The sequence below is a fragment of the Corvus cornix genome, chromosome 15 (genome assembly GCF_000738735.6).
Source record: "Corvus cornix cornix isolate S_Up_H32 chromosome 15, ASM73873v5, whole genome shotgun sequence".
Taxonomy (NCBI): domain Eukaryota; kingdom Metazoa; phylum Chordata; class Aves; order Passeriformes; family Corvidae; genus Corvus; species Corvus cornix.
Genome location: NC_046345.1, coordinates 2,721,006 through 2,734,298, shown reverse-complemented (window position 1 = coordinate 2,734,298; position 13,293 = coordinate 2,721,006). Strand labels below are relative to the sequence as shown.

At 49.4% G+C, this 13,293-nt stretch overlaps 1 protein-coding gene across 5 annotated transcripts in view; it reads right to left on the bottom strand.

Annotated features, from left to right (window-relative positions):
- PITPNM2 (phosphatidylinositol transfer protein membrane associated 2) overlaps nt 1-13,293 on the bottom strand; it is a 126,602-nt gene that overhangs the window by 7,785 nt on the left and 105,524 nt on the right. Inside the window, exons 17-21 of one of the 5 annotated variants that reach the window (XM_039560794.1) lie at nt 12,110-12,259; nt 7,153-7,317; nt 5,153-5,356; nt 3,250-3,398; nt 430-546 (exon numbers count right to left, since the gene is read on the bottom strand). In XM_039560794.1, the coding sequence (XP_039416728.1) occupies nt 430-546; nt 3,250-3,398; nt 5,153-5,356; nt 7,153-7,317; nt 12,110-12,259 (785 nt within the window). The remainder of the gene's footprint in view (nt 1-429; nt 547-3,249; nt 3,399-5,152; nt 5,357-7,152; nt 7,318-12,109; nt 12,260-13,293) is intronic. The other 4 variants (XM_039560796.1, XM_039560795.1, XM_039560797.1 and 1 more) reach the window with 4 other exon arrangements.

The window sequence follows — 13,293 nt, the reverse complement described above, 5'->3', positions numbered from 1 at the left end:
TGGAATTAAGAGGAAATACACACAGCTGCCAGAGAAATCTGCTGATATCGTTTCAGTTCTAGCACAGAATTGCCCTCTCAGAAACTGGAGACTTTGCTGGGAGCAAAGGGCATTTACTGAGCTGAGAACTGGTACTACTGGACTTTGAAAGACATTCTGTTCTGACTTGTTCCCTGACCCACAGCCAACACTTCCTGTGTTTTACAGACTCAAGGCTGAGGAGACCTTGCCGACACACATCTTTTGGGTTGCTCTTTTTCAAGTACCCAGGTAGGACACAACCATTCAAACAGACCAGCAATGCAACACATCCCTCTGTCTGTGCCGTGCCCACGCCGGCCGCCCTCAGAGCAGTTTGTGCAGCCCAAATCAGAGCAGTTTGTGCAGCCCAAATCAGAGCAGTTTGTGCAGCCCCAAAACCCCCCTTACCCGGAGCTTCACGTTCGTCCTCTTGCGGAGCCACTTCTCACGGGGCTTGGAGGGGGTGAAGACGGACACCTCCTTCCCATCCAGCTCCAGAACGCTCGAGTTCTCGTGTCTCATCACCTGCAGGAGGACAGATCCCACCGAGGCATCAGCCACTTGCACCCTTCCCCCCTCCTGCCCAGCTGTTCTGCATCTCCTGAGCCAGCAGTGAGGAAGGGCAATGCCTGGAGAGAGGCCCCTGAGTTTGCTGCTGGGCTTTTGGCTTGTCAGTTTGTAGGTTTTACAGGACAAGTGGCCTTTTCTGCACTGGCAAAGCCTGTGGCCAGCGCTGACTTAATCCTGGCTGGGATGCAGGTTTTTTGGATTGTCAGGAGGTAGAAAACGGACTCAAGCGCAGCAGGATGAGCTCTGCACTAAGATACCTGTCCTTCCTCCGGGGATCCTTTAGTCCCTTCCCACAGTCTGCAAGGGAACGCGAGCATTCCCCCATTCCACAGCACCCAGCACCAGCTGCTCTGACCAGCCACATGCCCGACAGACGCTGTTCCTTCAGCTCATTTCTAATTCTTCTGAAACACGTTCCCGACTCTTGTCCCATGGCTTTTGCTCCTCTCACTGATTTGACCCCCATGGAGGCACACAGGGATCTGGCTTGGCCATGTGTGAGGCAGAGCCCAGGCTGTCTGTCCATCCTGGCCTTGCCTCTGAGGCTGACAGAGCTCCAGGACTTTGTGCTGGTGGGACGTCACTGCCAACCAGCCAGTTCTGGAGGGCAATTCCTGCCTGCCACCAGGGCATGGACAGGGATGGGAGGCAGGAACACAGAGAGAGGAGGGTTAAATCCTACCAAAGTTGCTTTTAAGCTCTAGAATGGAAAAGGAAGAATTAACACCCAAAGGCTAGGGGGACACCTCACAGACACCTCAAAGACTCACAGGACTGCAGGACTGGGAGGTGACCCTACACACAGAACTCCAAAACTGGCAGTAGTCCTTAGTGACCAAAAAATTAAGAATCCCCCCAAATGTGGGCTCTTTTACAAGGTCCTGAACATATTCTGTGAGGTCAGCAGCTCTCCAGCTGAGCTCAGCTTACACGAGCCAGCTCTCTTTGCAGAGCTGAAGCTGGTTTTCATCCAGGGAAATGGAAAAAGGACCCCAGGGAGGATGAGCTTGCTGGGGCGGGAGCTCATGGAAATCCAACGTAAACAAACTAACAAGTTTTACTGAAAATTATTAAAATCAGGAATGTATTTGGAATCCTATTTGGGCTTGTTTTAACAAGATTTAATCTTTGGAGGCTAAAACTATTCAACAGCTTCTTTTTACATTTTGTCCAGAGATGACTTTCGAAGGCCATTAGAAACAAGTCCTTATTAGGGGAAGCAGTTGTGTGGTGCTGGGGAAGGTCAGCGAGAAGACAGAAGATGAGAAAAACCCTGGTCTCAAGGCAAAGAGGAGTGAACAGAGACAGGCACTGGGCAAGGGGGTGCCAGGCTACCCAGGCAGCCACCAGCAGGCTTAGAATGGATGGAGAGGTACCTCCAGGTACTCAAGCTGCAATGTTTGAAACACCACACAGTGCTACAGACCCAGGTCTGGGCTGAACCCTGAGTAACTGGCTATTTCCCAAGTGGAACACTGTGTGTATGAGACCGTCATGACTGTTCCCCCTCAGGCACAATGAGAGTTCTCTCTTCTTTCCAGCCCTTTTAGGCTGAGTTTGATGTGGGACCATCCAGCCAGGAGTGTGCAGGCACAGAGCCTGGACAAAGCCCGGCAAGAGAAGGCTCTCACTGGATTATCACCACTGCTCAGCTGCCACCGGCGCTGCCACCGCTGCTGTTTATGGTTCTCACACTATTTGGAAGATAACACTGAGAGAAAGTTTGCCAACAGAATCATAAATAATTGAGAGCTGCAGCAGAGGAGGCTGGAGGAGAATGGGGAGGGCTTAACAGCTGAGCTAACACAAAGCAAACCCGGCGCCGAAATGGGCAACACAAACCACAGAGTTGCTCTGAGTTTTGTTTTTCCCAACTCCATGCTCTAAGTGTCATTCCCTGGGGAGTTCGTATTTTGTAAGGCAAATAACTCCCCCTCATCCCCAAGGAACTGAAGGGAAAATATTTCTTTTAGGGAAAAACACATTTTAGACAGTGAATTTGAATCTTAGGCCAAATACAGGTTGATAAAACCTGAGGTGTTAGACTCCAGACACCTGCAATCCCCATTCTCCTGGCCCCAAAACTGCTTTGTGCTGCAGGAACAAGGACTAAATCCCAATGAGTTCCTAGAGGAGACAACAATAACTTAGAAAGGCAAAACAGAGAACTGCATTCTGCCTATCAATTAGTGTTGAATACATATAGAACTTCTCCTTTGGTTTTATTGTATCCGGTGCTGGTTTTATTTGTCCTTGGAGAAGTTTCAGTTTCAGACTTGAGATCCAAGCTGGCACACACAGAGCACAGATCACCTCAAACAAGTGCCACTGACCTTTGCCACTATGATCTGATAGGAAACTGCCCTGGGCTCTCTCCATGGATCCCTGGTGAGCCCATCTGAAACCTGCTCTGATGATAAACCCAGCCCCAAACCAAGCAGGTGTGACAACAGCACATCCAGGAAGTTTGTATGTGTGCAGCTCCACCAACACCACAGGTGAGAAGCAAAAGGAAGGGGAAGAAAATGGATCTGTGGGGGTAAAGGGTATTTTCTCACCTCTGTGCACCAAGAAGTCTTACGGAAGGCGCACTGGCAAACACAAAGAGCCCAAGTATTTTTCAACCCAAGGAAGATCAGGGAGAGAGGATGATTGTACCTGTCTGAGCAGGAAGGAGACAACGTCCGTGGACTCCCAGTAGCTGGCATGGAAGAGGTGAGGCAGAGCCACTGTCGGGAAAGCCGTCAGGGCGTCGGGGCAGTACAGCGCGTAGTCGATCCGTTTGGTTCCCCACCACTTGGCAGCAACTACAGAAGCAAAACACTCATTCAGACAAAGGGGGTTCACAAAGGGCATTTCAGGGCTCTGGCTCCTCGCTCCAGGTATGCCAGGAGGCTGCTCCCTGGCTGGTCCCGCTGCTCCAGGGGAACAACCGACCCAGGGCTTGGTGTTTGCTCACTCCAAGGGAGGAACACACAGCCACCAGCAGTGAGCTCTCCCTTGTTTAAGCAAAGAAGAAGGCACTGGAGGGCAGGTTAACTGGCTGTCAGTCCAGACCCCAGGGAAGGGGCTCAAGGCTCCTGTGCAATGACCCAACACATAAAGACAGCAATGCATCTCCCTGGAGCTGTGGGAGGAAGGATGGGTTTGCTCTGTCTGTTTCTGGCCCTGCTTCCAACTCCTTCAGCTTTCACCAGGGAATTGCATCCAGGTATTGGCCACACTAGAGAGGACTGAATACTGGGAATCCATATGGGATGCTAAAAGGCACCACAAGGCAGGGAATACAGCATGTCCTGACGGGACTGGCAGTCCCCAACAAATCCTTATTGCCCTGCTGGGCTACAAAGTTACAGGCAAACGAGATGTGCAGCCCAGCCTTCCCAGGGGCACAGCCTCTGTGGTGGACAAGACAAGTATCTGGGAGTATTGGGACTTCATTGCATGGGGGACTGAAAAATGCACTGGGATTTTGTGGGGGGCAGGGATACAAACAAAACAGACAGGTTTCTCCCTCAGGGAGCCAACAGCTCACACACAAGTGTCTGACAGCCACCCTTCACCCCAGGACACCCCCACACCTCAGCTGCCCTGAACTCTGCCCACGTGCCCATCCCATCCCATCCCAATCCCTGGACATGAGCAGGTCTCAGTCCGAAGCCTCAGATCCCAAAGCCATGGGCTGCTTTCCCAGCAGCAAAGATTCCTCAATGCCTGTGCACTCCAGCCCAGAAAAGCAGCCAAGGAAAGAGAAGATGGAGATCAAGAGGGCAGCAGAAGAATTTTGCTTGTGTTTGCATGCAGGATGCAAGCTGGGGCTTTGACAAGGGCTTCCTCAAGCTTGGTTTGTCTCTGTGACAATGTTCCCTTTTTAAGGATTTCCAGGAAAGCTGCCAGGTTTAAGGTATAATCCAACACACCCCTCTGCAAAGGGAAATCTGGCTGGTGATGAGCACAGATGCTGAACTGAAAAGATGGATCCACCAGCTCCTTCCAGAGACCTGCACAGAGTTCCCACCACAGCAAGTGCAGAGGGATATGGATTCAGCACATCCCCACAGCCCAGCCCTGGCTGTGCCAAGTGCCAGGCCACCCTCATCCTGATAGTCCCTGCTTTTCTGAAGAGCCATGGGAAGGAGGAGCAAGGTTTGACAGATCAACATGGCTTTTCCAGAGCTCACAGGCACCGCCTCGCAGCCACTTCTGATTCCCTGCCTTCCAAACTGACAGCTCCTGGTCATGTCCCAACCTTTCACTTCTCATGCAAGTCCAGTCCCCAGCTTGGGTAATTTCAGATTCTTTACAGGAAGCAGACAGGATGGACTCTTCCATGCTCAAAAGACAGCGGTGGAGGCAGAAGCGTTGTCCCCTCAGCTCTGCCCAGAAGAATTCCTGCTCCTGCCAAGTTGTTAGCGGTGTTATGATCGATCTTCAGGGCAAAGTGACAGAAATACTTGTTAAGATGCAATCAGAAACTGCAAGTGCCTCAGTGAAAGCGCAGAGATTGTTGTGACTATCAAATGAGAGAGGAGGTTGATAGGAGTGGATCTCTTCAGAATACCTGTCTTGATGTCCAGGTCTGGTATCCGAAGAGCACAGCCTGCAGCCCGGCTCCGTGGCCCTTTGAGCTTCCTTCCCTTGGCAGGGATTTCGTGTTTTTGCTGCCTACGCCTCCTGAATGAGGTTTGGGTAGGGGATTTATGAGGGAGGGCAAGTTGGGACAGAAGGCTAAACCCCTTACAATGATTAAGGTGGTGTTTGGTTTCTAAAAGGAAAAATAAAATGTGGAAAAAAAAAAAAAAAAAAGCAGAAATCACACATTATTATGGCACACACTGATTTCATTCTCCACAAACTCACGGTACCAGGGGAGCTGCACCCTAGGGAGGCTCCTGGGAGTGAGCCATGGTTTTGCAGTGCCCCTCCAACCTTCCTCCAGCTCTCCCTGGGGATAAGCATGGATCACATCCAACCCTCAATGCCACAGCTCCACATTACCAGTGCACCAATGAGCTTGAGACCAAGAGCTGCAAAGGCAGAGCCAGAGCTCTGAGGACACTCGGAGTTGAGGGAAGGAGCCAGGACAGCCATGAGGCAGCCAGCACACGGGGACTCTTCCTCCCTGATCTCAGGATCAGACTTTGATGGCCATGTGGAGGAATAAATGACACAAAGCAGAAGTTGCACAAGGGGGGAGAGCATGGCGAAACCAGAGGTCAGTGTTGTGTGACCTTACCCTGGTGCAGCTCAGAACAAGATCTCTCCGTAGGACACACTGGCCTTGGGGCATCACCCTGGCAAAAACACCTCCCCACAGATCACCACTGGATGCCAGCCCAGCAGCTCCCCGTGGGTGGGAAAGCAGCACAAAACAAGCACCTTCTCCCCCAGGAGCTGCTTCCCAAGCAGATTCCTGTTTAGCAGTGCTTGGCAAGATGTCAGGACAAGTAAAAGGACGCACGTGGGGAGTGCGGTGTCGGCTCTCGGATGCACTTGGAGCAGGAAAGCCTTGTTTGTCAGAGAAGGTATTTTAGTCCTGCTGCTGAGTGTTGCCTCAAACAGGGCAGCAGGTTACAGCAGCCCCTGAGCAGCACCCACAGACCTTCAACAACTCATACCTGCCTCCAGGAGCATTATTAACCTCAGCAATTAATTACGGAGGGAGTAATTCACAGCTCATGCCAGGAAGGTATCTCTAAATTTTTGACACCTTCTGGGAATAGAGTTTGGGCTGAAGATTTTCTTGTATGCATTTTTGGTTGGTTGGCTGGTTTTTTGGTTTTTGAGTTTTCAGCCTTTTTTTGGTCTGAGTTATCAGAGGTCCATGAGGACACAAAGTGTTCATCTCATACCTCAGCTGAAACAAAGAAGGGGCTGAGCCATTAACAAAGTCTGTTCTTCTCCACTGTATTAGTTAGGAAGTTACACAGGTCTTGGGAAAAATAATAAATAAAAAATCCCTTTTATTCCTCATTCTGCTCCAGGAAATGGGTCATAACTGACTGGGAGCTGCCCTGCAGGCTGCAGAAGAGCTGAATTTCTAATGCAAAGTAATAAATGTTCTGTTCTGAACCAACCTGTCCTTGCCTTTCAGCGTTACAGAGGGGCTTACTCATCCCTGTTTTTGTGGGCCACATTTGAGGGATCTGCCTCAAGCCACATCCTGCATTACCCATCTGGTATCAAGTGCTGATCCCGACCAGTTCTGCATGACTTACCATGGCAGCACAGAAGCATCCCTCTGGATTAACCCTCACCACACGCAACAGCCAAATGGTGCTCAGAGTTAGCAATTATTATCTTTTTTTAACAATTTATCGCCAGCAAGGTCCAACATGCACAACACAGCCGTGGTCCCTGCGTAGCCATCAAATACATCACCTGTTCTTGCAGGGGATATGATAACACAGGGCACTGACTGTGGCAGAACCGGGCGAAGGCGCAATAATCCCAAGCTTTTGGTTATGGATGGGAAGCACCCCCCGGACAGACGGATGGACAGAAGCTGCTCGGCCCGAAGCGAGGTCTGAGAGCGGAGCCTCGGAGGGGTGCAACACTTACTGTTGGCTATGTTGGAAGCAGTGTAACTGTCTGCCATTCCTGAGACCTGGCTGGCAATGCTGATCTCACTGGCTCTCCGGAAGCCCCTGAACTGAGGGGCTGAAATGGGGGTGGACAGGGACGCGTTTTCCATGAAGACGGCACCATGAGACTGAACAACATCTGCTACAAAGTTGAAACAGGGAAATCAAAATATTAGACCAACAGACAGAGGCTGGGCAAGATGAACTCGGGGGAGAGGAAGGAAGCAAACAAAGCTGGAAGGTGCAAAAACCTTTCAGAATTGATTGGAATGAAACAAAAACACCCCACATTTCATTGGAGCTCTGGTTTGAAAAGAAAGCACACAGCACAGCAGGCAGAGACATGTGGCTGGAGGAGCAGTCTTTGATTGAGAGAAGCAAAGTAAGTAGCTCAAAAGCCAGATCCAAAGAAAAACCCAGGCAGACTTATTCAAGCAGCAATAACAAGCATGTGTCATACATACAGATGTGAATATACACAATTTTATATATTCACATTGAGACAAAATAACCAAGCTAAGGAAAACAACAAAAAAACAACCTTAGAAAGGGGGTATTTGTTTTCTTGAGATATTGAAATTTAAATTAATGTCTCCAAGATAGAAGCATTATTAAAAAACAAAAATCAAGAAAACATCTTCATGCCTGGCAGGGACTAAATTTGGACTTGTATTTTACTGCTGAAGGATACAGCCAACACTCGTTAATCTGGAGAAAGGGCTACTGAAGGGAGTCTGGTGCTGAGCACTTGTATCTCCCACTGGAGTCAGCAGATCAGGGAGCACTCAGGCTCTAAGAAAACAGAGCTTTTTTGGTACAGCATGCAGGTCTGGATTTTTAAATCCCAACCTGAGGTTTCCCAAGTTAGGCCAAACCCCTTAGTACATGAATACAGAAAGGAGGGTTTAAAATCATGCTCACACAGACCTTATATACGGATGGGAGGCAAAAGGACCTCAAACACTCAGGAGTGGCAAAATGAGAGATGCTGAAAGTCACACTAAAATCTCTGCATTTCAGTTCTCTCTCTGTAACAGGGCTAAGAGCATCCACCCCTCTGTGGATGCTGTGAGGCCGAATTAAGTGGGATATCCCAAGCTCCTGCAGGGCAGAGGTTTGTAATGCCAACACCAGGTGCTCACAGCAGGCAGCACCAGTGTGGCATTAACATGCAAAAGCAAAGCAATTCATTATGGTTTTATGGTTGCCCATCTCTGCTGCACTTGAGGAGCAGCACCTGAATTTATTCCCAGGTATCAGACAGGAGATACCAGAAAGAACATGAGCACATTACTCCCACACACCAACATCCTCCACCTATTCCAGCCTGTTTAGATATCCCTGGATTTAATCCTGGCACATGGCTGACACAGGGCATTGTTTTAGCCACTGGGTTCTTTTAATATCAATCTTTTTTTGCTTGGGGCTACTGATTTCCTCCCTCCGATCTCTCCGTTCGCAGCAGCAGCGTCTGTGCCCACACAAATCCTGCTGCAGCCGAGGGAGAGGGAATGTATGAAGCAAAAAAATGTGTGGCTAAGTGTCAGTAAAAGAGTTCTGTTCTCTGCAGGGAAAATCAGGCCACAAGCTGCTCTGTGTAAAAGCTTTGTGGACTGTGAGATCTGAGCCTTAGCAGGAGCCTGACCTGATGATGAGCTGCACACGCAGCCCACGTTGTGCCTCAAAGGCCATTAGCAGCATCACTTTCTCAGCACTTTCCCCCTCTTTCTGCCTTGCTTCAAGCTGCTGGCTGTCAAGGCTGTGACCAGGATCCACAACCCAGCCAGTCCCACCAGGCCAGTGCTGTTTTCTGACTGTACAACGCACCAGCATAAGCAAGAAGAGACAATCCAAGTGGAGAACAGGAGCTGCACTGAACCCCACTAAGGTCTCAAGGGTAAAGGGTCTCATTCCCTTTGCTGGAGGACCTGAACAACCCTCTCTTCTCTGGTCATCCCTCCCTCTCTGTTCTCTTGCCTGTGAGAGCCTCCTGTGCTCCTGCTCTTGTGTTGCCAAATGAGTGCCCCAACACAGGTGATGACCATCAGCTTCCCTGAATCCCCCTCAGATGCAAGGAGAGGTTTGGCTTTGTCTGTGTCAGGAAAAACGCCAGATTCAGGTTTAACCACCAGAGAAACCTGAACTTCCTTCCAATCCCTTAACCTAAAGCACCTGTGGCTTGAATTAGGAAGACAAGTTCAGGAGAAAAGGCTGGGCCCAGCATGGTCCTGCCTGGGGTGGTCATGGCTTTGACTCCATTAGCCCATCTTCATTCAGCTCTGCCTGAACTTCAACTCCTTTCTGAGAACTCAGAAAGTGAATAAAGGAAGAAACAGTGGGATTTTGGGCTTCCTGTTTTTTAGCCAATCTTGTTTTTCTGGGACCAGGGATTTTGGAATACAAAGAATTCGCAGCAAATGCACCCAACCTCAACAGCCCTTCCAGCCCCATTCTGGTGCCATCAGAGGAACAATTCCCACTCCTGTTAAAGCTGGAGGTGTTTTAGCATCACTGAACTGTGCAGTTCAGCACTGCCTGCATTGGGGGCAGGACTCTGCTCTGCAGGGGATGAGGTGCCACCCGACAGCAGCGCTCCCCTGCTCCTGCCCACTCAGGTTGCTCTTGTGCTTTTCCCTTTCCCCAGGCTACACACCCTCTGTCCCTGAGAAAGGGCAGTTCCTAAGAAAAACGAAGGCCAGGAAAAGGCAGGGCAGGAAATGTGGAGAAAAACCTGTTTTATGCATTACAACCCCCTCAGAAAAGCTTCCTCCACACCAAAGCCGCAGTGACAGCAACTTCCAAAGAAAATCCTGAGACCTGACTTGGAGGAAGAACCCACAAACCTAACAGCATATTTCCTGAATTCATGGATTCTCTCTCTGCACCACCTCCCTTGTGCAGCAGTTTTGAAACCAAGGGGGCTTTTTTGGGGAGTGCAGTGACCAGGATGGGATGTCACAGATGCTGCCATGCTGGCACAGACTGACCCCAGCACCTGCAGCCAGGTGCTCCTAATGGGAGCATGGGAAGTCTCCTGCACTGCAGAGGTGCATCCCCAGCCACAGCTCAGGTCCTGACAGCCACGGGAACAGAGGTGCCCTTGTTTACTGCACTTTGTACTGTGACTCAGGGCTGACTCAGGGCCACTGCACCCGAGTGAGGAAGAGGAGCCTGGCTGGAGCAGTGCCCTGAGCACCCTCCCAGCAAAGCACCTGCTGGAACCACATGGCACAACCCATGCCACGACCCAAGATTTAACTGCACTTCCAGGGGAGTGGACATGGGAAGCCAAAAAACTTTTGGTTTTGGCCTACCTAAGAATCTTTAATACTCATTTTGATACTGTGCTCTCTCGCTTACAGACTCATTTCTCAGCGTTCTTATAAGGGAACAGCCCTGAGCCATCCTCTCAGGCAAGTCCTTGGGGTACGTGAATGACAGATTTTGAGATGTGCTATTTGGGGACTGAGCTATTGCACCAAAGCGGGAAGTACTGAAAGCAATCAAAAAATATGCACGGTTCAATAAAAACAAAAAGACTGAAAAACACAGAAAAGCCAGCCAGCTGCTCAGCACAGGCCAGGCCCTGCTTGCACTGGAGTCACTGGTCAGTGCTGGGCACTCTGCAGTCACTGCCCTGAGATCAAGAGCAACAGATTTCTGTTGTCCACGAGTTCTTGTGAGTTTGGAAATCTCCTGCAGTCCAGTGGCTGAACTGGGATTCAGCACTTGCTACACTCACATCAAGAATTGCTTGGACATGCTGTGCTCTTAACCCACAATGTGAAAAACAGAGAATCATAGAATCCTGTAATGTTTTGGGTTGGAAGAGACCTTAAAGACCATCTAATTCCAACCCCCTGCCCTGGGAAAGGGATGCTTCTGCAAGCTCTGTCCTGACCACAGGCAGTATCAGCTCACAGTGAAATGGCATTTCATCAGGGACCTCCAAAGCAATCAACCAATAGTACCAGATCCTTTCCCTCTGCTCTGTCACAGAACCTCACAGCACAGGCAGCACGGCAACTGCACACCTAAAAATCCTCTCCACCTTCAGGAGACAGAGGGAGAGACCACCTGGAAAACTCAGCAATGTTGCTGTGCTGTATGACCACATAACAGCCCAAACTGCTCAGGGACAGTGAGGGTCAGCTTGTTAAAGACAAACAGGGCAGCAGAACCCGGCTCTCAATGCAAAACACCAAGAAAGGAACGAGAACGGGCAAGTGAGACACGCAGGGAAGAAAAAAACCAAAACAAAGGCAAGTCTCATCAAAATTGCAGATGTAGCACCAGCCACAATCAGAATAAATGAGGCCATGCAGCACTGATGATGGAAAATAAGGCAAAACAAATGCATCAAACTTTGCTTTTAAGGCAGGAGATGAGAAATTGATTTAAAATAACCAACACGCAGAGCCACCCTGGGGTCTGAAAGCCTCAGTGCTGTGTTCAGCAGAGCCACGAGGAGTGTCCAAACGTGAAATACTCAAAGGGACAAAATCTGGTGTGACATGGACATCAACTGGACTTCTGGGCACGGTGGCTCGTGGCTGTTGGGGAGCTGCACACTGCAGGACACCCTTTCCTGAGGGATCCTGCCCTTGGTGAGCACCACATGAGCAGGGTCACCTGGGACTGTCTCTGCCAAAGCCTCTTTCCAGCAGCACAGGCACCACAGAGGAAACCAGTCCGTGCATGGCAGCAGCTCCCCTTCCAGCATCAACACCAGAATGGGACAGAGTTTATAATCCCAAGCCCTTGTGTCCAAAGTGGCTCTCCCAGATCCAGGCGTGATCCCCAGTGGTTATTCCGTGTGGCACAGCCTGAGACACAGCACGAAGATTTCAACTCCAGGAGGCAACAGTGTGATCTCCAAAAAAGGACCCCAAGAACCCAACACCACAGACAATACAAAAGTGTAGATTACACACACTCAGCACAACCAGCACTTTTATTGGAAACATCTTGCCAATTCAGTACGGGAACAGGGATACTTGTTTCCATGAAGCTGTCCTGGTGCTGGAGAGCACCCAGAGGGCTACTTTCCATGAGGAGGATGGGATTGTTCTGGATTGTCTCAACTAGAAGCAGATGGGGAAAAAAAAAACATAACAGAAGGACAAAGAACAACAGACATGCGGCCACAAAGTGTTAAACATACAAACAGTTACACCCCAGCACTTAAATTATGAGTCTTCAATGAACAGACAACCTTCAAATAGAGTAAAAGAAACAAAACAGGGGTGATTTCCAAACAGACCAACATCAGAGATTAACTGGGAGCAAAGGAGAACACAACGATGGCATTTCAACAACAAAAGGGAGGCATCTTCACCCCCTTCTAAGCCAAATCCATCAATACACAGCAGATCCAGAGAAATCTTTTTTACTATGCGTGGAAAAAAATATGCCGTAAGGGAAGAATCAGACTCACAGCCTACACAGTGCAAAGCACAGGAGTATGCAGGGATGTGAGTTTGATTTTACTCTGCAAGTTCACTGAAATGAAACAGGGACCAGCATTTAGTACAGATGGGAAAATGGGGGAAAAAACAGCCTGAGAGGCTTTCTGAATTGTGAACTCCCAAAAAAAGCTATGTGCATGAGGAGATGTGCACAAGCAGTGTGACACAAGGTTTTGTACAGAACCAATTATAATTGAGCACCTGGATTTTACATGATCAGCAGAACACACAGCTTAATTATAGCAGCAATTAACTTTTCTGGAGTGCCCTCCAGTGAACACTAACTTCAGGAGCAGCTTGGTGAATCATGGTTAGTCCTTCTGGGTAGTGTGTCCATCGCAACACTGACTCTAATGGAAAGGAATGGCCTGTTACTTTCTGATAAGAAAATGAAGAGGCTTTGTCTTACAGGAAAAGAGAATTTAAAGCTGGTTTTTGTCAGTTTTATTCATCAAGGCAGAGCAGTATCTCTTAAAATAACAAGGCTCAGACCTGGAGGTTTTGCAATCACTCTGCCCTTCTCATAGAAGAGCTAATTGCCATTTAACTTCACTGCATAGCAAGTGTCTCTCCAAATACAGCCAACTCAGAGGTCCAGGGAGGCTCTAATATTCCTGCTGCTGTCCAGAATGATAACCAGAGCACAGGTT